Source organism: Ascaphus truei, chromosome 6 (genome assembly GCF_040206685.1).
Source record: "Ascaphus truei isolate aAscTru1 chromosome 6, aAscTru1.hap1, whole genome shotgun sequence".
NCBI lineage: Eukaryota > Metazoa > Chordata > Amphibia > Anura > Ascaphidae > Ascaphus > Ascaphus truei.
This window is the reverse complement of record NC_134488.1, coordinates 79,471,777-79,495,283: the sequence shown is the minus strand read 5'-3', so window position 1 is coordinate 79,495,283 and position 23,507 is coordinate 79,471,777. Positions and strand designations below refer to the sequence as shown.

Sequence of the window (23,507 nt, the reverse complement as noted above, 5' to 3'; positions counted from 1 at the left end):
CTCACTGGAGGAATTCCACTTCAGTTATTAATTGCAAACAGAAGTGTACTGTATGTTGTGAAAGCCTCAGCGGGATCCTGGAAGTCAGGACATCTTGATTTGATACACCATCTTCTCGCATAGAGCATCGCTCATGCCAACATCTATTAAACAATATCAGAAGGTTATATGTCTGGCTTTTCTATGGTGTGTTTTTGGATGTACAAGTCCTTGCATATTTGCTTTTAAACTCGTTCAGTAAATGGGCTTTTACTTGGTCAGACCGGTTATGTAATTAAAAAGGAATGTATTCATTTTAAGGATAACGCATGTTTTGAATTGGTAATCAAATGTAAAGTGAAAATTAACTCAAATTGGTCAAGCTTTCTCTTTTAAACTGGACATGTTCTGATGTTTTTTTTATTTTTTTTCCCCCTCCCCCCCCCAGCATTTTGAGACTGAGACTCATGACCTCACTGGTATCGACTGGGCCCCCAATGGCTGTGTGTTGGCTGTATGGGACACTTGTCTTGAGGTATGGTAACAATATTCCCATATTCCTATATTAAAACACACAATGAATAGGTGTGATCACATGAAATTGGGAGGAAATACCAGTGTCATGGGGAGTTATACGGGTATTCTAAGAACATGGTTCTTTGCTATATGAATAACCATCTGAATGAGTGACAAAACATACCCAATTGACCAATAACAGTTGAAAACACCAGTACATTGGGTAACCTTTTTAGTGGTGGCTGAAGCTTCAAATCAATCTTAAAAGGTTATACTTTAAAGGGGGAAAAAACTGGTTAGTAACTTTATCCAACTGAACAAGATATGCCTGGTGGTCACTCCCTTTTTTTTCTTTTGATCATTTTTGCTTTTTAGTGCATAGATTGTTTAACATTAATAAGAGTAGTGTGGGGGCTGAAACAATACATGTTACCCATTAAACTGATTGTGTAGATCAGGACACCATCGTAGGGAAACTCTGAAGCAAATTGTAGTTTCCACGAGATGGTGCCATGATCAGCACTATTGTAGTTTGGGGAATAACCCCCAATGTGTGCTGCATGTACGGGTCATGTGCAAAATTAAAATGATCTGCATCAATTATATTTCTTACAGTACAAGGTGTTGTTTTACTCATTGGATGGCCGTTTGCTGTCCACTTACTGTGCATATGAGTGGTCGTTGGGTATTAAATCTGTCGCATGGAGCCCTAGCAGCCAATTTCTGGCTATAGGCAGCTTTGATGAAAAGGTAGGAACACGGATGGATGGATGGACGGACGGACGGATGTACGTATGTATGTATACACAATTTGTCATTTTGTTCCATGTTATCAGGTTCGAATTCTCAACCATGTCACATGGAAGCCAATCAAACAACTTGAACATCCGGCTACGGTCACCAATCCAAAGACTGTAAGTACCGCAGCGCTAAAATAAAATGCCTAGTTTGATTTTTTTTTTTGTTTTTTTGCTGGCATAATCTGAACATTGCATTGTGAGCCCATACAAGGATCCTGGTGTCAGACAATTTTACTATGAAATGGTCTAAATTTTGCTGTACAAATGCTGTTTTTCATTTTTTTGCATCTTAAAAGATACCCCTGGTGTGTTCCATTTAATCTAGTAACCGCACCTTCATGTCAGTGTGAGGTTGAACTATGCAACATTGCTAATAATCAGAGGGTTAGAGTCAGACGATCTGTTCTTTGCCAGTAGTATTATTGTGAAAGGCTCTTAGTCATTGCAAATGGTATCAGGGCAAGATGATCGGTTTCTCTGTGCTTCTGGAATCGGGGACACACAATCTTTGTAGTGATTCTGACAATATCCGGGTGACCAACTCTGTGCCAATAAAATACACCACAAAATGATCTTTATCTTCGTGTGAAGATTAACAATTTATCAATGTAACTGGCTTCCTTTAGAAAGATTACATTTGCCATGAAGTACATTTTTACTCTGTGTAAAAATGAATCGGTTTCTATTTTCTTTGGGTCCGCTTAACTTCATGTTATCTGGTAATCATTTGACTTTGCTCTTAGTCTCTTCAAAAAAAAATATGCTGCCATCATTTGTAACATATTTCTCTCAATCTGTGAAAATATCTGCATATACAACCGTTACAAAAGCTTCAAAATACTTACAAGTGCTTGTTTGATTTGTTCCTAAGAGGGACTGCTCCCTTAAATAATTTTATAGTGTTTTTTTATTTTAATCAACATGCTAGTCTGAAACCAATTGCTTATCATTTCTATACTTTTATTCCTTTTATCCAGATCAACTTAATTGTGAAATACTTGTCATTTTCAGTATACGCGATAAACATTCTGGATTATTGCAACTTTATGATTTGCTTATTTTATTAATTATTAGTCCCTAATAAAAAATGCTGTGTATTGGCAGCATTTGCTGCCTTGCCCTTTGAAATTAAGCTTTCAATGTAGTTTGAAAACATAATCCTATATAACCATGCTTGGATGTTAAACATATATATATTTTTAATGTTATTGCTTTCCCTGCCTTGTAACTGTAGATCGCATTCACGGCTCCCATGTGTAACAATCACTTGTTCCCAACTTGCTAGAGGAGCCTTGGTACCCTTGTACTGTTGCCCCTCAGGTACTGAATAGGTTAATGTATTTTGTTTCTGGTTAATGGTGATTACTTTACAATAAATGGTTAACTGGAGGAAAAAACCACACCCTTGATTGTTTTTCCTGGTTTACAGCAATTCTTATGCTCAGGCATATTTGCTTTTTTATTTTTTTTCTCTCTCTCCCCTAGGTTGTTTACAAGGAAGTGGAGAAATTTCCATGTGTTGGGACCGATGAGCTTTCCTTTCCTGCTTCAAGAGGGAACTCAAGCAGTCTGTTTAGCAGTCATAGTAAATGTAAGGCAGCACTGGAATAGGACAATACCAAAGGAACCAGAACTATTACAGAAATGTGTGTGTGACTTACCAAGGGTTTTTAGCTGTCAGCACTTTGTCTCAACCCAAACTTCAGTGACAAGAACTTTTAAGGTGCAAGCTTGGAGATGGAGATAATCTCTATCCATCTCAAAATTAACGCATTCAGCTATGTAGCCATTTGTCAACTGGTTTTTAAAGGTATTTCAGAAATGTAAATGTTTGCGAGCCTAATCACAAAAATCGGTGACATAAATACGCACTACTCATGTTTTGGGTTTGCAGTACAAAAAATAAAAAGGGTCCAGAACAGCTATTTTTATACACCGCATGTGATTCTTTTTTGTACTGCAAGATACTCTGAAAAACTCACATGGTTTAATGCAGTTTGTATCTAACTTTGAGTGCTGGTCCATTGGACTATTCCTATTAAGGCGACATTTACGTTTCTGTAAATAAATACATCAATTCTTTACATTTACGGCAATACAATTATTTAAGCTGCCGATTTGCTTGATCAGTGAAGACCCTTCTAACCAGGGCACACAATACAGCTGTCTATTTCAAAAGAGTATGTTGTGTGGCTTCCTTAATATTTGCTACAGCAACCCATGGACAGAGTGGAGGGAGGGGAATGCAGTTGGTATTATCCAATACTAAACAGATTCTTTTTTTAAACACCTATAGAACTTTGAATGAAATGCTGTTTTAAAATGAATCTCAAAAATTCTGGTAATTTTTCATGACTGCTATTTGAGAAGAAACTGGTTCTCTCCCCCCACCCCCCAATATGCTAGAGAAGTTTCTAGTCACATCGATTCTTATTTATTATTTTTTTTGTATGGAGGAAACTGTTCTATGGCATGTGGAAGGCGGCTTTATTATAGTTTATTTATAAAGTGCCAACATATTCCGCAGCGTGGCACAGTGAGGGTACAAAGTTCTCTATATTGCATACACAGACTTACATCTATATCTATAAAAATGAAAACATTGTTTGTTTGCTGAAAATGTTGTATGTTTGCTGTGCTTAAGGGAAATCTGATTGGTCCGTTGGTCTGTCACTCACCCTCTGGCCAATCCGTGGCCCGGCTCTACCCCCGCACGCCTCTCATTGGCCTGCGTGGTTCTATGACCTCACATACCCAACTGCCACACTCTCAGAAAATAACCTCGGTGCAGATTCATCTCCTGCGGATTACTCACCACCTGAGGTAACGTGCGCTGGCAAGGCGCCCCTCCATCACCCACCCGCAGCTCTCAACACCTGCGGGCCCCGTTCTCTCTCCCCTCAGCTGGGAGCGCCGGGGAGGGGGGGTGGAAGGAGCGCATGCCGCTTCTCCTCACCACCCCGCGGGCCCCGTTCTCCCCTCAGCAGGGACCGTCGGAGAGGGGAGGGGGGTTTTCACACGCGCAAGGGGATCACGTTGTCTGGCGTTGTTTACATGCCGCCTCTATGGTGCCCGTGGTGACGTCACCAGGACGGCGCAGGAGTGTTCAGGCTGCAGCCCCAGGACGCGACGGAACCGAATCAGTCAACAAGAGGGGTGGAGAACTGGGGACCGGAGGGACAATGGCCACGGCATAGGCTAGCTTAGTTAAGGGTCACAATAAAGGACGCCTCACAGAAAGCCAGGGTGCATCAGGTATCCAGGGGCCACAGGGCAGGGCCCACAGGCATCCAGGGGGTATCGGAGATCCAGGGGCCACAGGCCAACAGGTATCCAGGGTCCACAGGCCAGGGTGCATCAGGTATCCAGGGGGTATCAGATCCAGGGGCCACAGGGCAGGGTGCATCCGGTATCCAGTCCGCAGGGGGGGGGGGGGGGGGCGGCGGCGGGCAAGCCCACACATACATACGGACACTGACTGACACACACACACACACACACTTCCCCCCTCCGTCAGCTCAGCTGCCAAACACACGGGGGGAACGGAGCTGTGAACGGGGGGGGGGGGGTGTTGGTGTAGAAGCGTTGAAGGGGGGAAATCGGAGATGTGAACTCGGGGGGGAGGGGAGCGCAGCTCTAAACGGGGGGGGGGATGCAGAGCTGTGAAGAGGCGGAGAGAGAGTGGAAGCGAGAACATTACATCCCGGGTAAAGCCGGGTATATCAGTTAGTACCAAATAAGGACAAGCAAGCAGATACAGAAGGTACCTGCTTGTATGTTTGTATGCATGTCTTCATTTATGTAGCGCCATTAAAGTACATAGCGCTTTACAGTAGTAATACACACGACAATCATATAAATAACAAATAATACAAATAACAGATCATGGGAATAAGTGCTTCAGACATATAAGTAACATTTAGGAAAAGGAGTCCCTGCTCCGAAGAGCTCACAATCTAGAGGGAATAAGAGACAATGTTGAAACAAAAGGTAATGTTGTTGCTTATTGTGCTACTTTAGTATGGTCCAGCTGCACAGCTAATACCGTTTGGGGGTGTTGGTGTTGAGTTTGGTCCAGCCACACAGCTGGTCCCAATTGGGTTTGGAAGGTGGTGGATGTATGTATGTTTAGGCCAGATAGGCTTCCTTGAAAAGGTGAGGTGTTTGTTTGTATTTCTGCAGGGGGTGAGGGGGAAGTGGTTAGGGAGTTTAAGTATCTGAAAGCTAGTGGAGAGTCTGATGGTGCGTGGTAGGGAATTCCAGAGAGGGTGCAGCACAGGAGAAGTCTTGTAGGTGGGCATGAGAGGCGGTAATAAGGCAGGAGGAAAGGCGGATGTAATGGGCAGAACGTAATGGGCGTTTAGGGGGATATATATATATATATATATATATATATATATATATATATATATATATATATATATATATAATGAGATGAGGCAGCGTTGTTGAACTTTGGAAGTCAGAACTAGGATTTTAAACTTTGATTCTAGAGGATCTGGTAAGCCTGTGTAGGGATTTGTGTAGTGGAGCGGTGACTGAGGCACGTAAGTCTGGCATCAGTGTTTTGGATGGATTGTAGTTGGGAGAGGGCAGCATCATGGAGGCCAATGGAGTGGAGCGTGTGCTGGAGAAGGGGGTGATCAACTGTGTCAAAAGCAGCAGAGAGATCCAGGAGAATTCATAAGTAGAAGTGACATAACTTAGGGTAGATGCCGTGGTCTTTGGCAGAAAGAGAAGGTTTTAAAAAGATTATCGGACTAAGGGCTAGGCATCGGGGATATAGTTTGGACCCCAAGTATTTCTTTAAAACATTCTACAATTATTTTAGAAATACTTTAAGGAGCGTAACGTTTAAAGTACATATAATCAAGACTGATGTTTTAAAAGTCCTGTACACATTATTACATCCACAAAACTCCAATTAGTCAATTAAAATGGATCATTCTACATATCTTAATGTTATTAAGAGAATAATGATTTTGTATTTGACAAATGTGTTTCCCATAGAAACTTGTTTATATGCAAGTAAAATATTTGTTTTTATTTTGATCAATGAACCTGCTATAATTGCAGATATTTTGTATGACTCGTTTCCTCAGCTCAGTTAGACAAATCTTAACATTGCTGCTGTTGCTTGTGGTTTGTAAAGCAAACCAATTTTTTTGAGGGTTTCTTGTCAATTGCCATCTCGAGTACCAATATATTTGACGGGCAGGAAACGGCTGCCTAAGAAATGTTTACTTTAAGCCACCGTGCTGTTTGTCATCAAAACAAAGCCGTTTTCTATTTATCATTACTGAAGGGCTAACATTTGTTTGTAAATTTGCAGTGACAACCTTGAAAATATTAAGCTTTTCATACCAGACTATTGCTGATGGGATTTTTTTTATATCTTCTTTACAGATGAGATTGCACAAGTGCCAGTGTCTTTACGAACCATCAAACCTGACCCCGATCGAGCAAATCCAGAGCTTGGCATTGGGTTGTTGGCATTTAGTCCAGATAACCGCTATCTGGCATCCAAAAACGGTAAACTCAATGACATTATTGCAGCTATAATATTATTGTAGCTGAGAATCAAAATACTGTAGGTGTTAATTCAGTTCAAAGTTAGGCAAATGCCAATGGCATTGAGGAAAATGTTTTATTTGTGAAAGCAGATTACTAAAATATAACCAATGCAAAACCGAGCCTCAAAGAATTAAAATGTAAATAAAACTATATTTTTAATGATCTGCTCTAAACATCTCAATTCTAAACGGTTGAGTTCATGTCCTGTTTCGTGTTCTTCTGTAACTTCTCATAGATAACATGCCGCATTCCATCTGGATCTGGGACATTCAGAAGATGAGATTATTTGTAGTACTGGAGCAGACTGCAATGGTCCGTTCATTCCAGTGGGACCCCATCCAGCCAAGACTTGCAATTTGTACTGGAAATAGCAGAGTATACTTATGGTCTCCTACAGGCTGTGTATCTGTGCAAGTGCCAGTAGAAGGTAAAAGACTGAGAACGAATACTACTTGATATATTAAAATGATAAAGCTGCAACTTAAGTAGGGTTGAAGTGATATCGGTTTTAAAGCTGCAGTTTAGTTTTTTGTTTCCAATATGTGCATCAATACAATCTACACACTGACAAGTGATTAGCTAAATTGCTGATCGATCCGTTCTCCTGTAATTGATCGCTGAAGATTCGGCTCAGGGTTCACTAAATGGATCCTGGGTCCTCTTCTGCTGCACTGACAGCCAAAGGTCTGTGTGGAAGATCATGTTACCAGGCAGGCACTAGATTCAATTGAGTTTACTGCTAGAGGGCAGGGCTCAAAAAGGTGAGGCTGTTTCGGAAGGGGAAGGGGCTGTGACTTTGTAATGATTGCTATAGGAACAAAAATGCTTGTTACATTAGAATACATTAAAAATGTCTTTAAAATTTTTTTTTTAATCATACAAGTATTTTCTTATTAGTACAGAACTGATTTATTAAAAAAAAACATAGGATATTGCTTGAACTGCAGCTTTAAAGCTAGTCATTCAGCTCAATCTAACTTTAACTATTTAAGCAGAACGTCCTTAAAGGAGAACTTTCCTCCTATGTTTATTTTTAAAGATGTCTCCACCTTACTGTACATCACGTGTCTATTTTTACCTCCCTTTTTTTCCCTGCTTACTACTTTTTTTCATTTTATTATTTGTGTATTTTATTCCTAAAAAAAAAAAAAAAAAAAAAGAGCTCCAAACAAAGTAACATGGCTACTAAGCCCTCCTCAGTCTGTGACATTAGTACACCTTACAGAACCTTATCTGGCAAGATTAAGATGAGACCTTTTATACTGATTAAAATGCTTTGTAGTCTGTATGGAAAACGGCTCTGTGATGCCTGTTAGGGCCGTTATATACTGTGTGTGTGCCTGTGCGAACGCATGTGCCACACGCTTTTTGTGTGTGTGTGTGTTTAAATAAGTTTCGAAATAAATACTTTAATAAATGTTTTAATATTATATACACACACACTTTTAGCGGCTTTCCTCATACTCTCTTTTTCTCATCCTCTCCTGTCGGCCGGTTCCACTCTCCCTGCCGTGCACGCGCGCGCACCATTATAGAATGGCTGACTAACCTCAGCCAACTAAAACTGCCGTGCACGCAGTATAGAACCGGCCTTAGAGTGGAGAAAACGAGAATAAACAGCAGGAGTTGCCACGTGGACGCTCCACTGTAGGCTATCGGCCTATTTTAAATAAAATGTTAATCAAAAATCGGTAAAACCTGTAAATAGTATCACAGCGATTGTGTATTGTTAGAAAAAGGCCCATTGTATTCACCCAGTATATATGGCCTTGAGAAGAGGTGCACCGTTTCCCACAGATCCGAGTGTGTGTGCAAACCATTAATCTTGGAACGAAATAACTGAACATTCATTTTGTATTTGCTCAGATTCATGACATTTAGATTTGGAATACCCAAGAAAAGTGTGCCAAAGTCTAGTTTTATTTTGAGGCAGATCTTCATTCATCCCTTCACCAGTAATATGCACAATTTCTTTCTTTTCAGGAATTTTTAATGTTCTTTCAATGTCTTGGCACCCACTGGGAGAAGACGCATTGCTTCTTATGAGCAAGGACCATTTATGTTTGTGTTACTTGGAGACCGAAGAGGACAATGAAAAGGGACTATTGACGGAGACCTGAAACTGCTTGAGAACCAACATACACTTGTTTGTGGTAAAACATAAAAGCTACAGTGTTGCAGGCCATTTCCTCCAGCACTACTCTTATGACTTTTACAGTTGGTAAGGTCAAGTAGCATTTAAAGGAACAATCCATGCTTTAATTTTATTTTTTACACTTTTTGCTGCAAGAGCTCTCAAGAGCTAAACCCCATTCATTTTAGCTCTGGGGACCCCATTCTTCCAGATATACTTATCTCTGTAGGGGGTGCCGATAGCTCTCTGCAGTTTTACACCTCATGTCACATGAGCCGCACCGGGTGACGTCACTGCTCACTATTGGCCCACAGGGCCTGGGAGCTTTGAAAAGCCTCCATAGTGGATGCCAGTAGCCACTCCAGGGTTTACATTATGGCTGCAAGTATCTACAAAGGCAGAGGTCCTTGGAGCTGAAATTAACGAGGTTCAGCTCTGGAGACCCCTTGCTTGCTTCAATCCTGTATTTAAAAAGTAAAAAAACTGCGTGGGTTGCTTCTCTAAATCTTTTCCTACTTTAATACTTTGAGCTAGTTCAATTCTAGAATGGACTGTGCTCTAGAACTCTTAACATTCCAAATGTAATACATTGTATAATATTTTGATGTACATATTTGTAGATGTATAGAGATCTAATTTAAGTTTGTCAATAAACGTTCTGTTCACATCTGGTCTCAAAGGGTTAAGTGATTGATTATTCAATTGTATTTAAAGGAAAAAAATATATATATTTTATTTAAAGCCGTAGACCACTTATTAAATAGCCACATACTGCAATGCTACTTGCCCTAAAAAAAATGAAGCAATAGACGCACATGAACTCAGAGAAAATCTACTGGTGTAGAAGAAAAAAAAAGTATTGATTAGCATCAACGTGCACACTGCACTTGATTAAAAAAAATAAAATCTAAAACTGAGCTCTTTCAAGCGGTATAAACCTTGCCTTACTCACGTTCTAAAGATGTGGGTCATATTTCCCAAGTGGTGCTACACCATGAAACTCATTCCTGCACTACAAGGCACCTTCCAGCCCCTTCAAGGCAATGTCTTATTGTAAAGCAGGCCTTTGGCTACGCTTATAGTGCCGGCGACACAACGGTTGCTGGAAAAATCAAATAGAGATGACTTCCAGCGATCGCGACCAATCCTATAAGCGCACGCTACGGCGGCAATGCCTTTGTTTTGCCGCGATGTTGCTGTCGCCGGCACTATAAGCGCAGCCTTGGTCATAGTAATATGAATGTATCCCTGTTGTCACATCTTCCACACATTCTAAATGCTATAGCATTTTGTATGTTTTCCTTGGGTGACATGACAAGGTCCGTTAGTTTAATAGACCAGATTCTGTGGCACTAAAGTTATACGAAGTGTCAAATTGACATTCAACATCATACACAGGTGCACAATGTTTCACCTGACTAAGGCTGCGCTTTATAGTCAAAACAAATGCATTGCCGCCATCGCGTGCGATTATAGAAAGCGCGACGCGACGGTTTGATCGCTGGAAGTCATCCCAATTTGATTTTTCCAGCGACCGCAGCCTGACGTCGCCGGCACTATAAGTGCAGCCTAAGGCCGTGATTATGGTGCCAGCGCCGCCGTGTGTGCGCGACAGTGAAAAAGCGACGTCGCGAAAACTGGCAGCTGGCAAAATTAGATTTTAAGGGCTGTCGCGTCACGTGATGGCCCTTGAAACTATCAAATTGCTGTAATTACGCGATGCTGCCCGCCGAAATATAACTTTCGCCGGTGGCGACGTCAACCGTCGCCGGCACTATAGGCACGGCCTAAGGCTACGCTTATAGTGCCGGCGCCGCGACTGTCAGGCTACGGTCGCTGGAAAAATCTTATTTAGATGACTTCCAGCGATCGCGACCAAACCCATGCGCTTACTATAAGCGCATGCAACGGCGGCAATGCATTGGTTTTGCCGCACAGTCGCCGGCACGATAAGCGCAGCCTAAGGGTTCTCCCACTAAACATTGTGCACCATGTCTGCAATAATGAAAGGATTTTAGATGTCTATTTGACTCTTGGTATTATTTGACTGGCACAGGATCCTGTCTCCTATTAAAGTCTTGTGTTGGATACATGGCTGGGATTCCCACTCCCCTGCTCCAGCACCTACTATAGCGTCTACAACCACCATTTAAAATTGGAGCCCGCCATCTTTGGATCATGGAAAGGTCAGATAGTTTACCTAAGTTCAAACAAACCAGCAAGTGAGGCAGTCACTGAAATAAAAAAGGTAAGACATTTTTATTTTGTAAGATTTAAAAAAAAAAAAAAGACTGTACGCAGCCCTGTACAGAGAATTTTGCAGTGCCTGTCCCATAGAGCTTACAATCTAATTTTGGTGACCGGCGCAGAGAAGTAAAGTGAGTTGACCAAGGTCACAATTAACTGACACCTGTTGGACGTTGCTTCTGTCAGTCATAACGCAATATGTTATATATTCACACAACTTGCAGTCTTTCATGCAATTGAATGCATCATAACCTGTTTTACCAACCTCTTCTTGTCTTCTATGGGGCTTATCATTGAAGCAGGAGCTGTATCTTCACGTGTGGAAACACAACCCCTTGTTAATGTAATCTGTTTTGAGCGTATTCTACCTTTTAATAATCTATGAATTTTAACTGAGCTTATAAGTAGTTACATTTCCTATTGCATCATTACTGTTTTGATAAAGATCCAGAATGCAATGGAAATCTCACATTTTGTTAGATGCACTGTTCACAAAATAGTAACATTAGCCCCAGACTGTATACTAGTTTCAAGAAAGACTTGGGTTGTTTTCTGCAGAAGGATTGTGTTGCTGAATAAACTGCAAAAAGTCCTAGAAAATGTAAAGTTAACCATTTGCTTAGCAACTTTTTTCCACAAAGACTAACCATTTCAAATAAGATGGGAAAAGACTTTTAAATTGTACTAACAAGTTTATTTCTTTCAGCACGTACCAAACATACGTCTTGGAAAAGAATCACAATATGTATTGACAGGAACATGCAGGTTGGTGCATTCCTAGGCAAGATTATATACTCATAGCCTCTAATCAGTCTTCCAGATACGAACGCAACACACTCAAAACAAAGACATTGATAAACGGACACCAATATTCATAAAACAATTAACATCTGTGAGGCATGCATATTTTTGCCAAACTATAATGTGGTATACTTTAAGGATTACAGTGCTAAGCAATGTTGCCCTCAACAGCTACAGTATGGAGACTGGTAGATATTCAACCCCATTTTGCAGTCTGACTTTTGTACTACGATCCTTCACAAACCCTGCCTTTGAGATTATATATATATATATAGATAGATAGGAGAGATAGAGAGAGATAGATAATAGGACTCAAACCTTTTGCTAGGTATCTAAGAATCACTTGATAAAGGAAATGAATAGCTATTAGCAGCAATACTCAAACTTTGGCATAAGAGCCCCATACAGCTCTCCAACTGCAGTTCTAATCCACAAAATGACTGCACAATGCAATGCCAGCACAACTAACACAAACAGGTGAAACGGTGGCTATGTGATTTTTATTTAAATGGATGTCCATAATTAAACACTTGGTAATTTTACATCAGTGTTCTCACAATGTATTAAGCATGATTTATACTACAGTAACAATGTTTGTACTGTGCAGCTATGTACAAGTTGAATTTGTTTAATAGTTCCATTTTGCATTATTTCCTATTGTACCTTGAAAGTACCCATATTGCAACAAATTGAGGATGTTACAATCCAGGTTTTATACAGCTTTTTATTTCCGTTATGATGCATTACACCACGTCCCACATTAAACATTAACACTAGCTTCCTATCTTTAAAAGAACACCATGTTCTGATGCAAATTGTTACTGAGAAAAAGGATAAAGGTGTGTTATATTGAACGTCTCCTGTTTACTAACTCAATGAATTGTATTATGTTCCTACACTGAGTTACAATCATTTATCCAAGTCTTATTTTGTAGTTAAGTGATCCTAGTTTGGCAGATGATACTGATGGGTTAAGAATCTGTTATCCAATGTTCTTGTAACTTTAGTGGTGCACTTTGTGCAACTGTTAATGAACCCCTTTTGCTGCCACGGGGGCCACCATGACCACTGACGGACATTCTCATTAAAGGAGTCTTGCACATGTCCTTCAGCATGTAGGGGTTGATAAAGTAATGGGGGAAAAAAAGGGATGCGATGAACAGCATAATCAGGACTAAAGTAGCTCTTCTGGCAGCTTTTTTTTATTTTTTAAATAGGTTGGAAGCAGGGGGTCTACGGAGCTGAACCATGTTTTTCAGCTCCGGGGTACCCCCCGTTTCCCGAGATACTTATCTCTGCAGTTTAAATGTCCTGTGTTAAGTGGGCCAATAGGCAGCCCCAAGGGCTGATGCAACAGCTTCCTATTGACCCACAGGGCATTTAAAGCCACCATATTAATGCTTCTGTCTGGGCTGATAATAGCACCCTCTTCTGGAGGTAAATATCTTGGGAAGCAGGGGGATCCCCGGAGTGGAAATTAGCATGATTCAGCTCCGGTGACCCCCTTCAAATTATGAATTTTTAAAATTTATTTTTTTAAAGTTGGCCGGATTGCCTCTAAGGGTCAAATAGATTTTGTATGGCTGTGGTTTATTTCGAGTGTTTGTTTCTGTCCTCCACCATAACTGAACAGACGTAAATAGATTTTTTTTTCTTCCATATGGGAGATTGGCCATGCTGTGAGGTGAGTCCAGCAATGATAGCTGCATCATACATTATAAGAATTAGGTGCCCTCCCTGGATTTATGTAACTGCCTATGTGCACAGTTATCAGTGACCTATAATACAGGACATATCTTCCTAAAACAAGAAGGAACTGGCACTGCCAGAGGTCTTCTTACAAAAAAAAAAAAAATGACAAAGGTCAGTGTGTTTGACCGAAACGCTGATCTGTGTGGATTAAAATGTCTTTCTTGTATGAAGACCTCTGAAGTGCTAGTTCCTTCTTGTTTTAGGAAGATGTGTCCTGCATCATGTATTAGGGCAGGAAGTACAGGGGACAAACCACAAAGATTTGGAATCAGTCAGAAGATCAGTGGGACGAGACAATCAGAACAGGGGACAATTTCCCACCCCCCCTCCATTTAACAGAAACAGTGCAGACACATTTACGTAGTTCACAACAATAGTATTTTCAGTTAAGAATAAAAAAAAAAAACACATTAAAATTATATAAAGAAATAATTTAAAATGCGTTAATACAGCTTCTCACATTTTAGTAGTAAAGTGCATGAAGTGAGGCCGCGAGTACCCGTGCACTGAAGTTCTATTTTATCTATGAAACAGTACATGATTTAATCAGTGGGTAAGGGTTAAAACGCCTTAGACATTCAGCAACATAATACAGCTTTTCTTTGGAGAAAAGATCTATAGTAATAAATTATTATTCAAGCTGTAAAGTGGAAAGGAATGATAGACGCACACAGATAATATATTGAATTAAAAATGCACAACTCGTAATGTGCTTCTTTGCTTGTTACTCCTCGGTAATATAGGCACTGGTATTGAACATCGTGGCCCATATTTACTAAATAGCACTAAGCCATAAAGGTGGCTTATGGTTTAACACTGCATAATAAATGTGGCCCTTTGTTTTTTTTACTTTTACAAACCTGGTTTCTATAGGATACAGTTTCACATATTTGAAATAAGGTGCATCCCAAAAATATTTGGAAAGTACTGCAAGTCTGAAAGGGAAACCGAGAAAATATTTAGTCCTGCTTACCATTAACTACAAGTTTAGTGTAGATCTTCAGGTACTCTTGATTTTTACGCATAAAAAAAAAAGAAACTTCACTTATCAAAACAGCTAGAATACATTTAAAATTAAAAAAAAAACATAGAGTATCACCTTTGCAGCCAGGGCTCATTTAATATATGTTGGCTATGAGGGTAAGTCTATATCTTCTGAAGCTATTGTTTAGGCCAAAGACTCCTATTGAAATCATTGTACATTTTTAGCCAAAAACAGTATGATCGGACCCCCAAGAGCTTGTATTTTGTGCTTTTAGCCCAATGCTTACAACTAAAGGCTATATTACATAGGTGGTGACGCAACTCATCACTTTATATGAAATACAAGAAGCCTTTTCTCTAAATATAGTTGTCAGTAACTGCTTTTATAACTGACTTTTGTAACCACATGCAGTGAATCAAAGGGTCCATTTTAATGTGAAATCTTGGACTGACTCTGTAGATGCCTAAAGTCAGTCCCATTTTAAAATCCAATTTTGCCTCTTGACATAGAGTATCCCAGTTTGGCCTCATTGTTGATAAAAGACATTAGTCCCAGGTAAGTTTCAATCATAAGAGGGCGTTCCAACACCAGCACGCCATTTGCTCTTCCTGGCAGTGGCTGTTCTTTATGTGCTTTCTTCACAGCCTGAATCAACTGGGTCCTAAAATTCTCCAGCTTTATATTTAAAAAAAAAAAAAAAAACACAAATTGAAAGAGTTTTTCCAAGGCGTTCACACAACATACAAAAATACTTGTTTGTGTTCATTACAAACTTTTAATGAAAATAACGGCAGATACTAATCTAAAACTCACTAACATGTTAAGAAAACAAGCAGTGGATGAAGCATAATACTGTAACTAATCATTTCAATAACTATTGTTGCTCGAAGTAACAGAACTATAAGACTAAGTCCCCGCTGGCACTGAGCGCGCTCATGCTTGGAGAGCGCTCCAAGCATGAGTGCCGGGTGTCCTGCTTGTATGCGCACGTGGGTAAGTATAGTTTTTGTTTACCTAAGCGGAGACATAGTGTGTTATAAGTGCGCTGAGGCGCGCTCCTGCTCTGCCTCGCCTGCTGAAAATGGGGCTTTTCCCTGTCCTTGCAGGCGAGGCAGTGAGCGCGCTCTGGGGGTGGTGGCGTGCCAGGAGGCGGGGCTAGTCCCCCGCTCCCATTGGATGGGAGCGGTCACGAGACCGCTACTCCGCTTCCCCGAGCGGCAAATTTCAAACCTGCCTGTCTCGGGAAAGTTTCTCAGCCTCCGCACGCATGCGGAGGGAGAAACTATAGCCGCGCTGATGACAGATGCAGTGGCTTTGTGCATCTGCTCAGCGCGGCTCAGCGAGCTTAAAACTCATTATGTACCAGGCCTTAGCCTAAGATGGCAGTAATAATACAATATTTAACACTTAAATGGAGGGGAAAAAAAATGGACGAATGAGCTTTTTGTGCTAATGAATTTACCTTGCAGAGTGGTACAATCTTCTCTTCGGCATATGACATTGGATGCTCTATAAAAGTGGCATATGGCATATTGGTCGACCATGGATTCCATTTGTTGACAAAGGAGGAGCGGGCGGTTTTATCCCACTGAACACGTATTCCAAAACCCTCTCGTCTGGTATTAAAATAGATCAGAATCTTGCTTAATACACTTAGTTTCATAGTAAAACGATCACGGTTGTTTACATTTCCTATGGCTAACAGAACAGCAATTATACACAGCAGAGTAAAGTACAGTAGATTGGGTAGTTTTAATGCGTAACTAGAGTCTACATACATTTTCCTGGTCCCTAATCTGTCCATTACAGCCATCATAGTAATGTATTATTAAATACCCTATTGTGTCTGCTTGCTTTATTAAAACTATATTTACCAAGTAAAGACAAAGGCTACAACTTATTTTCCCATTAGTTTAAACAGGTCGATATTTCTGCTGGTTGGAAAAAAAATAAAAAATAAAAATTTAAACAAACAAAATTATTTTTTTTTTTAATTGTGTAAGAACCAATTGAGACTTACTCCTAAATTGTCTATTAGCTCATGTATAGGTACAAAATTAGACAAACAATATTGCACATTTATACAAAACATGACACTATCAAGCACTGAAATATAGATCATGAAATAAAGTCATTCATTAGTCACATCACCACAATCTACAGTCTAGACTTTGCGGCCCGCAGGTGGACCTTCCTCGGGGGTGTCTAACGTACTGTCTTTACCTTGCATGGATCTGTCCTAAGAACGCTTTAGAGAGTGTGTAAGTGGCAATTGGGCACAAACTCCCATTGACTTGAAAGGGACTTGCAGTGTGTCACTGCTTAATCCATTAAGAGACTTTGCCATCACACTTTTTCCCATGTTTTGTACAATCTTATAGAGAAGCAATTTATAATTTTGATGTTAATGTGTGCATTGAAGTGATAAGCTGGAAGAGAACAAGAGGATCTCAAAAATCTTCTGTATGTGTATTTTCCCAGATACAGTACGTCTTTGGACAGGCACCCGTCCACTGTGGCACTCGAGTATAGGCTGGAAGAGAAGAGGATTGCATACATCTACCAGCAAGGATCTATTTAGGCCCATTGTGTATGAAGGGACAACAACCACACAATGTTTCGGGGGATATTACCCCTTCATCCGGCAAATACAGTTGTACCTGAGGAAGGGGTTGTATGCTCAAATTTTATATGGCTCATGTCTCTTCACACACAATAATTGGTATAAATAGATCCTTACTGGTAGATATATGCGATCCTTTTCTAGCATATAAAAATGCCACAGTGACAGGGTACCTGTCCAAAGACGTATACACATCATCAAAAATACGCCATTCACTCTCACAGCAGAGTGCGGGGAAAGATACAAATATGTGGACCGTTATAATCAAAATGAAGGTAAGAGGTTAGGTTACAGTGTAAATCATTTATTTAAAATTTAGTGTGGGAGCTTCATTTAAGATGGTTGCCACCATATTTGCCCTTGTCCATCAAACGATGTTCGCATAACTAGCTACATTTGTGCCTAACTCGATGCTCGCAAAAGAACAAAAGGCATGTTCTCATCTGGGGTAATCACAAAGGCATAGGGGCGTACAACTTAAAATGACAAGTGAAAGAAAATGAAGTGCTTATGTTAGGGAAAATGTTATGTAGAGTAGTTTTATTTCAAGAGTGAATTATACCTGGATGTTTCTTCAATTAGCAAACAAAGAAAAAATAGAAGTTTGTATATTTGTTTTCTATATATTCCCCAACAACTTTACAAAAAAAAAACAGGTAGTAAGATTATGACATAGATACTGGGGCCTGCGGAGTGTCAGATCCTAAGACGTAGCTACTATGTGAATAGGCACTCAAAGGTGTCTGAGTTTTGTAATGTGATATTTTCCTTTTATGTTCATCATATTGCAATCCAGATATCAGTCTCCCAAATAAGACTTTTTACTGAAATCAAGATGGCTGCCATTTTCCTCCATACAAGTCAATAGTATGACGTTTTAGAAATGCTAAAATAAGCTTAACAGAATGTGATATATTTGTAACAATACGTTGATGTTGGGCGCTCTTCCTTTTCTTGACCTGCTACGCAAGACTCAATTTAATTAACATCCTTATTAACAGTATACATGTACATTGTCCAAATACCACAGTAAATCTGGTCCTAAACACATGCATTGCAGAGAAGCATGCAAATCTACTTACTTGTTCAGAGACATGGGAGGGAACTCAAACTCTCCAAGAGAAATAGTATCCACGGCATTGAGGGACACTCTGATTACCTGCTGGCACTGGAGACTGATGAAGTCATATTTACATATTAGGAGAGTTCTATCAGTGATGAGAACCAGGCGTTCCTTATCGTTGTTCCAATGATCAACTCTAGCAACAAAAGAAAATGTGAAATCACTTGTTAGGAGAGAACCCAAACCGACTTCAATTATCAGTCATAAATAAAACAAATAGTTGCACAGAGATACAGTATCTTTTCAAGAATCCCGTTTCAAAGTAGCAACTTTCACCCCCAGAACGCTTATAGCTCCTGAATAACGCATCAGATTTAAAAAATAAGGAAACAGCCTCGGAAAGGTTAAGACGAGATGTCTTAAAGGAAGTTCAAACGAAATGCAAAAATGGCCATAAGTGCCAAGTGCTGCTTTAAAGGAGCAATCCATGCAATATCCTACGTGTGATATTTAAAAAAATAAATCAGTTCTGTGCTACATATTTATTTTTTATTCAACTCCACGCCATTTTTAATGAGTTTAATATAATGACCATCCTTTGATTTCGATTGCAGGTTTTATCACACTTTCCCAGCAGTGCAAGATTTTTGCAACACTTTCCTGTTTGTGATCATTTGTTGCCAATATTCCCAGCAGTTTGAGCTGCAAATTGTAAGGCCGAGTTAATAGTACTTTCTACGGCGACTGCGATGTTGCGCAGCGCCGCAGCAAGTACATGTCTGTCACGGGTGCGCATAGTGGGTGCGACCGCGACAAGTCATCATCGCTGGAAGCCGGGAGATTTTGATATTTCTAGCAATCGAGGGGTGACATCACGGACACGTGAGCGGTTCAGCCAATGAGGGCGAATCACTCACGGCCACGCCCCCCGTCGCACAATCGCGTTTCCTGCACCAGTGTGCAGGAATAGCTGTAGTAGCGGCGACGGCTGACGTCACGTGGTCGTGTCGCTGTAGCCATCACCACTACTATAAACTTACCTTAAGGCCGGGTCCATGGTGCAGGCCCACTCCCAGCCCAGCGATCTGTGGACTACAGATCCTCGCAACGGGGAGGCGAGGTGGAGGCCGATGACATCACAGAGCTGGTTTGCCCTAATTGGGTGAACCGCTCACATGACCTGGCCGCCGCAAGACAAAGACAAAACTTTCTCGCGAAAAAACAGCTGCGCCGACGTTCCCATACACCTCAATGTGTTTGATCGCCCCGCACAAGCGATCGCCGGTCACGCTCAGCATGGACGCGGCATAACACTGACTGAAGGATTGATTGAAATTGGATTGCCTCTTTAAGGACCAATCAAGACATTCTCTAGGGATTGAATATTTTTACAACAAACATTTATTTTGCTGGCCAGCACAGTACATCCTATGATTTTTTGAGTGCACTGCAGATTTAAAAGAAAACATTCAGGATAAACAAATTAAAAGCAACATGTGAAAGGATATGCAAACATGGAGGCAGGATAAGGTGTGCTCATCAAAACGAAAGCCAACTGCTGTGTGACTTGGTCCAGCAAACATTAGGAAGCGATACTTTGGTTAATCTACAAAGATCGCTCTGAACCCAAAGCAAAATAAAAAGCACAACCTTACAGTACAGGCATACCCCGCATTAACGTACGCATGTATGTAAAGCGAAAATGTACTTAAAGTGATGCATTACCTTTTTCCCACTTATCGATGCATGTACTGTACTGCAATTGTCATATATGTGCATAACTTATGTAAATAACACATGTGTAACAGGCTTTATAGTCTCCCCGCTTGCGCACAGCTTCGGTACAGGTAGGGAGCCGGTATTGCTGTTCAGGACGTGCTGACAGGCGCATGCGTGAACTGCTGTTTGCCTATTGGGCGATATGTACTTACTCGCGAGTGTACTTAAAGCGGGGTATGCCTGTATTAAGTTCTGAACTAGTACCAATTCCAATACTCTTCAATCTGAAAGCAGAATTACATTGAGAGACAAAAAACAAAAGTCTAAACCACTCAAAATCTAATTTTCAACTCGCCTGCATACTTGGGGTATTCTGCATCTCAATCATAAAAAACACAAAATCTCACTGTGGGATTAATGTTTCAAGAAGACAGTCTTGCAAATGCATATTCAGAGCAATAGACAAAATGATCAAAACGCCTCTTACAAAACCATGGGTAGCTTTGCGAATCAGGACATGGGCTTGTCACAGCATGCTGCATGACAATGCTGCTTTCTATGGGCAGACACCTTGTTTTTACCCAGCAAGTGATTTTGGCACGGATCTCAAAAATGGTGCACATAGTCTCAGAAATGTGCTGTGGAAATGATGTACCTACCACACAATTAAGAGGTTCCAATGATTCACAGTTCATAAGAGATTGACTCGCATTTTATTTTCAAGCACACTGTAGGCTCAAGTGCGTATACTTTTCAACCAATGGGTGCTTCAAATTATAAAAACTCTAGAAGTCAAAAGGCTGTACAGGCATACCCCGCTTTAAGGACACTCACTTTAAGTACACTCGCGAGTAAGTACACATCGCCCAATAGGAAAACGGCAGCTCACACATGCGCCTGTCAGCACGTCCTGAACAGCAATACAGGCTCCCTACCTGCACCGAAGCTGTGCGCAAGCGGGGAGACTATAGAGCTTGTTACAAATGCGTTATTTACATCAGTTATGCACATATATGATGATTGCAGTACAGTACATGCATCGATAAGTGGGGAAAAGGTAGTGCTTCACTTTAAGTACATTTTCGCTTTACATACATGCTCCGGTCCCATTGCGTACGTTAATGCGGGGTATGCCTGTAGTTTGATTTCATTCTCCACACACAACATTCCCTTTTAAACTTACTCTGTTAGCAGCCAGACACTCTGAACGTCTCCGTCTTCTGTTGGCAGAACAATTAGACGGATATCATTTACAGCCTGCTCAATAGTTCCAGGCTGAAACCAACCCAAAAAAGAAAATATATATAATTAATAGACATCTAGTAAATAAACTAAACAAGTAAATATATATATATATATATATATATATATATATATAAAAGCTGTCAGACCCCAAGCTATTAAACAACAAAAAACACATTACTGGTGAACTGTTTTACATCATTTTATAGTCGATGTTCGATAGGTCAGCTTTTATGGTTAAAAAAAAAATATATATATATATATATTTTTGTGTTTTATAACAAGACAAAGTCCCAGTGCTATACCCAATATGACACTATATAGATATACTTTTTTCCCCCAGAAGTCAGGTCATTTAGTTAAATTATTTGTCCAAGGTATTAAGATTTCAAACCACGCCACAGTATCCCCTCTTTTGGAAGTCCTAACATTACCTGCAAATGCCCTCCTAACCTCTCTAATGGAGGGAGAAGTGTCTTAATAAACTGGTCATTCACAGGTACATAAAAAGACCTGCCACTTACAAGTGGGATGAGGGAGTATAAAACCAGGGAAGAGGGGTCACAAACCTACAAACATTTTTTTACCAATTGACATTTACAAACATGTACAGTATATGACAAAATCCCAGTGCTACAGCCAATGAGAAATGATATAGTTATTACATGGTCACAATCCCAGTAGCACTGCTTCTGACATATTTATGGTGTGGTGGGTTTGGGCTCTGTGCTCACAGAAGTTGTGTTTGTGTCCTTTACCAAAGCCCCAGCATGGCAGCACGGGGGCAGCACAGAAGCCCCAGCGTGGCCGCACAGAAGCCCCAGCGTGGCAGCACAGAAGCATCAGCGTGGCGGCACAGAAGCCCCTGCGTGGCGGCACAGAAGCCCCAGCGTGGCGGCACAGAAGCAGCCCAGAAGCCCCAGCACAGAAGCCCCAGCGTGGCAGTACAGAAGCCCCAGCGTGGCAGAACAGAAGCCCTAGCAGAGGCGGTGTACCAACCTTTTTACTGCTCTTAAAGTATGAATATAACAATCCTATATTTAAAAAACGGTTATCTTGTTGAACCTTTTCGGCACCAGCGTTTCTTTAATGTACCAGACTCCACAGATGCTTAAAGGGTTAAACTTTTTCACTTTCCTGGGGGCACATGATATGTGACTTTAGCGCATTTTATTTGTCTTCATAGTTTGCCTGGCAGCCTCAGCTACAGACACAAGAGGACATGCTCCGGTTACAACGGCTGGAAACCTATGAAGAGATAGAGGGCTCTAACCAGCTGCCCTGGGCTACTCTCACCCGGAACACGAAGTACTCCTTGACCCGGGCCTTCACGGTGGGGTTATGCACGGTGAGAGACCGCAGCGTCTGCACGGAGCAGCCGGAGGACACGGCCCCCAGTGACACCGCGGAGTCCCTCCGCCCCTCGGGACTGCATGCCATTTCCATCCCTCCCGCCTGCAGCAGAGCGGAGGGGCTAGTGTCCGAGTCATGGAGCTGTAACATAATAACTGTGCGTCCCGGGACCGAGCCCAGCGGCGAACTCTGCTCACAACAACTGCTTACACTCACACTTCCGCAAGCGCTCTGATTCGCCAGCGGCGTTGTGACCTCATATCCGGGGCTGACAAGCACGAACGTCAGCCCGAGCTCTTCTGACGTAGGAAGCGGCGCAGTGCATCACGGTCCCTGTAGTTCTGAATGATGCGGGAGTTTTTAGATGCAGTTTGATCTGACTCCTTGCCCAGGGTCTATTGGGTCTCAGACAGGCTGCTTTTTAAGCTCATTTTACTGTATTGTCCACAGACAAAAGTATAGCTCCTCCCAGTGCATGTTCATTCACCATCCATAGACCTCCTAGGACTACATTTCACTGCAAGAGGGAATCATGGCTGGCCTCTGGCAGCGAAAGGGTAAATGGAAACCTGCAGTTTTCCATTAAAGTCAATGTTGATAAAAATCAGCGAGGCTGGCAGAAAATCTGAGAGATACAGTAATGTCTGCCCGTAGCGTAGGGTTGCCAGGTGGCTTCTCTGAAAATACTGGACACAATGGTGCAAAATGGGATGCGCTCG

At 41.2% G+C, this 23,507-nt stretch overlaps 2 protein-coding genes across 3 annotated transcripts in view; one reads left to right on the top strand and one right to left on the bottom strand.

The window, feature by feature from the left end:
* WRAP73 (WD repeat containing, antisense to TP73) overlaps window positions 1-9,670 on the top strand; it is a 39,021-nt gene extending 29,351 nt beyond the window's left edge. For both annotated transcript variants that reach the window (XM_075604910.1, XM_075604909.1), the window contains 7 exons: window positions 428-514; window positions 1,111-1,245; window positions 1,332-1,409; window positions 2,781-2,886; window positions 6,702-6,827; window positions 7,105-7,296; window positions 8,853-9,670. In XM_075604910.1, the coding sequence (XP_075461025.1) occupies window positions 428-514; window positions 1,111-1,245; window positions 1,332-1,409; window positions 2,781-2,886; window positions 6,702-6,827; window positions 7,105-7,296; window positions 8,853-8,989 (861 nt within the window). In that variant the 3' untranslated portion in view covers window positions 8,990-9,670. The remainder of the gene's footprint in view (window positions 1-427; window positions 515-1,110; window positions 1,246-1,331; window positions 1,410-2,780; window positions 2,887-6,701; window positions 6,828-7,104; window positions 7,297-8,852) is intronic.
* A 2,252-nt stretch (window positions 9,671-11,922) lies between these two features.
* Window positions 11,923-23,026, bottom strand: TPRG1L (tumor protein p63 regulated 1 like). Its single transcript, XM_075604911.1, has 5 exons — window positions 22,732-23,026; window positions 21,377-21,468; window positions 18,494-18,670; window positions 16,251-16,404; window positions 11,923-15,463 (listed from the first exon to the last, which is right to left on the bottom strand). Exons 1-5 carry the CDS (start codon window positions 22,936-22,938, stop codon window positions 15,269-15,271), a joined length of 825 nt encoding a protein of 274 aa, XP_075461026.1. The 5' UTR covers window positions 22,939-23,026; the 3' UTR covers window positions 11,923-15,268.
* Window positions 23,027-23,507: the final 481 nt, after the last annotated feature.

What these genes read in the sequence shown, in the direction of transcription:
- TPRG1L (XM_075604911.1), bottom strand. Translation starts at nt 22,938, where the DNA reads ATGTTACAGCTCCATGACTCGGACACTAGCCCCTCCGCTCTGCTGCAG. An exon ending in AGGAGTACTTCGTGTTCCGG is followed by an intron (nt 21,469 to 22,731) that starts GTGAGAGTAGCC and finishes GGTTGGTTTCAG; the next exon opens with CCTGGAACTATTGAGCAGGC. An exon ending in AGATTGTACCACTCTGCAAG is followed by an intron (nt 15,464 to 16,250) that starts GTAAATTCATTA and finishes TTAAATATAAAG; the next exon opens with CTGGAGAATTTTAGGACCCA.